This window comes from Temnothorax curvispinosus, unplaced genomic scaffold (assembly GCF_003070985.1).
Source record: "Temnothorax curvispinosus isolate PA1 unplaced genomic scaffold, ASM307098v1 QBEX01012499.1, whole genome shotgun sequence".
Lineage (NCBI taxonomy): Eukaryota > Metazoa > Arthropoda > Insecta > Hymenoptera > Formicidae > Temnothorax > Temnothorax curvispinosus.
This window is the reverse complement of record NW_020222279.1, coordinates 1-2223: the sequence shown is the minus strand read 5'-3', so window position 1 is coordinate 2223 and position 2223 is coordinate 1. Positions and strand designations below refer to the sequence as shown.

Here is a 2223-nt window from a genome sequence, read left to right as displayed (position 1 = left end):
CAGCAATCGAACAAAGACAGATGCCTCTGGTTAGACAAGGACAGACACAGATATATAACATAGAAAACAGGATTAGAAATGTTGACATTACCGACGTCGAGGAAGTTCGGCCTTCGCTATAGGATCCCCTTAAGGTCTATTTTTTAACTTAGTTTTAAGAGAGAGTGGCCATTCTTACCGGTTTCTAGGCCCTTTTCTATGGTTTCAAATACTTATGGTTAAAATAAATAATTTTCTCCAACGTGAAAAGAGAGAAAAAAGGAAAAATAAACTGTGCAAGAAGTTCAGACAAAAAGAACAGGCCTAATGATTAAAAGACAATAATCTATATCAAGAACATTATATATTTCGCGTAGCACATTGTAATTACTATATAATTAAAAATTACATTATATTTTATATGAGCATTATATATTACAAGAACATTATGTATCTCGCTTAGTGTAATACTATTAAAAATTCGTTTTCTGTAGATTTGAGACACTTGTATTCTTGCTTTAAGTTCTTATATGCTTCCCTTAATCTCTCTGCTATTTGCAGACACGGAGTTTTATTATCTGAAAAATTCAGTAATTAAATTTATAATATTACTGACATACTACATTTTCATATGCCTCAAATAATTAAAGTATTTAAATACCTTTTTAACACGTCTGATATGTATTGTATAACTCTGGATGTATCGATTGTATTAAATTTCCAACCTTTTGGATTAGACGTCTTAACTCCTTTGCTTCATCTGCCAGCTTCTTCAACTTTTTAACCTTTTCAACAATCTTTGCATTAAGATTATGGAGATTTTCTGAATCTTTTGTTCTATTTTGCAGAGACCTAGCACCGTCGTTGTTTGAGAAATTGAAATATATCCTGCGTATGTTGTCCGTGGTTGTCTTTCCCCGACATTGTGGACAGGTCTTTGATCTGAAACAATTTTACAGATGAAGTCAACCTTCCGTCTACGTCCTGTATACGTTTCTTTTGCACCCTTCGGAGTATACATGAGTCTGTCACATTTGACGCTATAATTTTTCCCTATTTAAAGTATTTTAAAAAATTTGAAAAAATTTACAAAACATCTCTGTCTACATTGCAGTTAACGATTTTATAGTCATTTTGATAAATCGTTTATTTAATACTTTCTGACAGACTTGCAAGTTTTACAATTACAAGCAGATATCATTTTGGCTCGGACGCCGTAGACTCACGTGTACAGACGTTAAGTATATTCATGCAATATACAGAAATTTTCAAGAATTATATAAAAGCTTCTTTGAATATAATGGGCAAAAAAGAGAACTACAAGGGAATGCAGAAATGTTTGATAGTATCGAATATTTACCTTTCTAGCCACTGTATTAAGCACGCGAAGTGAAAAATATGTCCACACGGTGTTTGGAAAACATCGTCCGATGGTGCCAGTAAATCACTACATATTACGCACACGATATTCATTTTATCAACTCCGCTGATGGAAAATCGACAATAATCCGCCTGATTACGAGTGACAATTGGCTTCGTAGGATGATCGTTGCGGATTTCACGATGAAGCTCCCATGATATTTCGCTGAACGTTATGTGGTTATGTCATTGTGAGTTTTTTGTTCGCACCGTTAAAGTTAGAAGGTTAGAAAAATATCAAAATGTTCACCTATAGTCTATACAAATCAGCTGCTTATTATTGACTACATCAAAGAGCGAACAACGCGAGACAACCGCCAAAAACTGTTGTTATTTTAATAGCACCATCTGTGCTGCATGCACGGTTCTCATTATGTGTCGTTAGTCCTTTCCAGAATATGGTAACATATCGACAGGGTACTACAAAAAAATTTCAAACTAAGATTTCTTTTGTTTGTGAAAAATTTTAATTTCTTGTTTTAATCTTCAAAATTTTTAATTTTAAATCCCAAACTAAAATTTAATTTTAAATTGTATAGTGGCGGTAGTTACCGACATTTTTTTATTTTAAGGAATTTTTGAATTGGCTTTACAGAATTGCAAGTTTTTGGTCTAGAATTAAAGTACGCACAAAAATCTACATCGCGTTGTACGATTTCACATCGGAAACAAAAAAAAATTAAAAATTTAACCAATTTGGGCACATAAACTGTCATCTGACGACAATAACAAAATTATTGCAGTTTATATATATATAATGACACCAAGGCGACGTAGAGACAACATGTAGGAACAATATCGTGTAAATAAAACTAAGATTCAACG

At 32.8% G+C, this 2223-nt stretch overlaps 1 protein-coding gene across 1 annotated transcript; it reads right to left on the bottom strand.

Moving 5' to 3' along the window:
* Positions 1–328: 328 nt before the first annotated feature.
* On the bottom strand, positions 329–1720 carry LOC112462561 (E3 ubiquitin-protein ligase TRAIP-like). The gene is made up of 3 exons (XM_025028417.1): positions 1340–1720; positions 641–921; positions 329–557 (listed from the first exon to the last, which is right to left on the bottom strand). Exons 1-2 carry the CDS (start codon positions 1450–1452, stop codon positions 645–647), a joined length of 390 nt encoding a protein of 129 aa, XP_024884185.1. The 5' UTR covers positions 1453–1720; the 3' UTR covers positions 329–557; positions 641–644.
* Positions 1721–2223: the final 503 nt, after the last annotated feature.

Bases quoted from the DNA above. Each gene is read 5' to 3' on its own strand.
- LOC112462561 (XM_025028417.1), bottom strand. From the start codon at position 1,452: ATGAATATCGTGTGCGTAATATGTAGTGATTTACTGGCACCATCGGAC. The intron at 922-1,339 runs GTAAATATTCGA...AAATTGTTTCAG, and splicing joins TTAATACAGTGGCTAGAAAG to ATCAAAGACCTGTCCACAAT.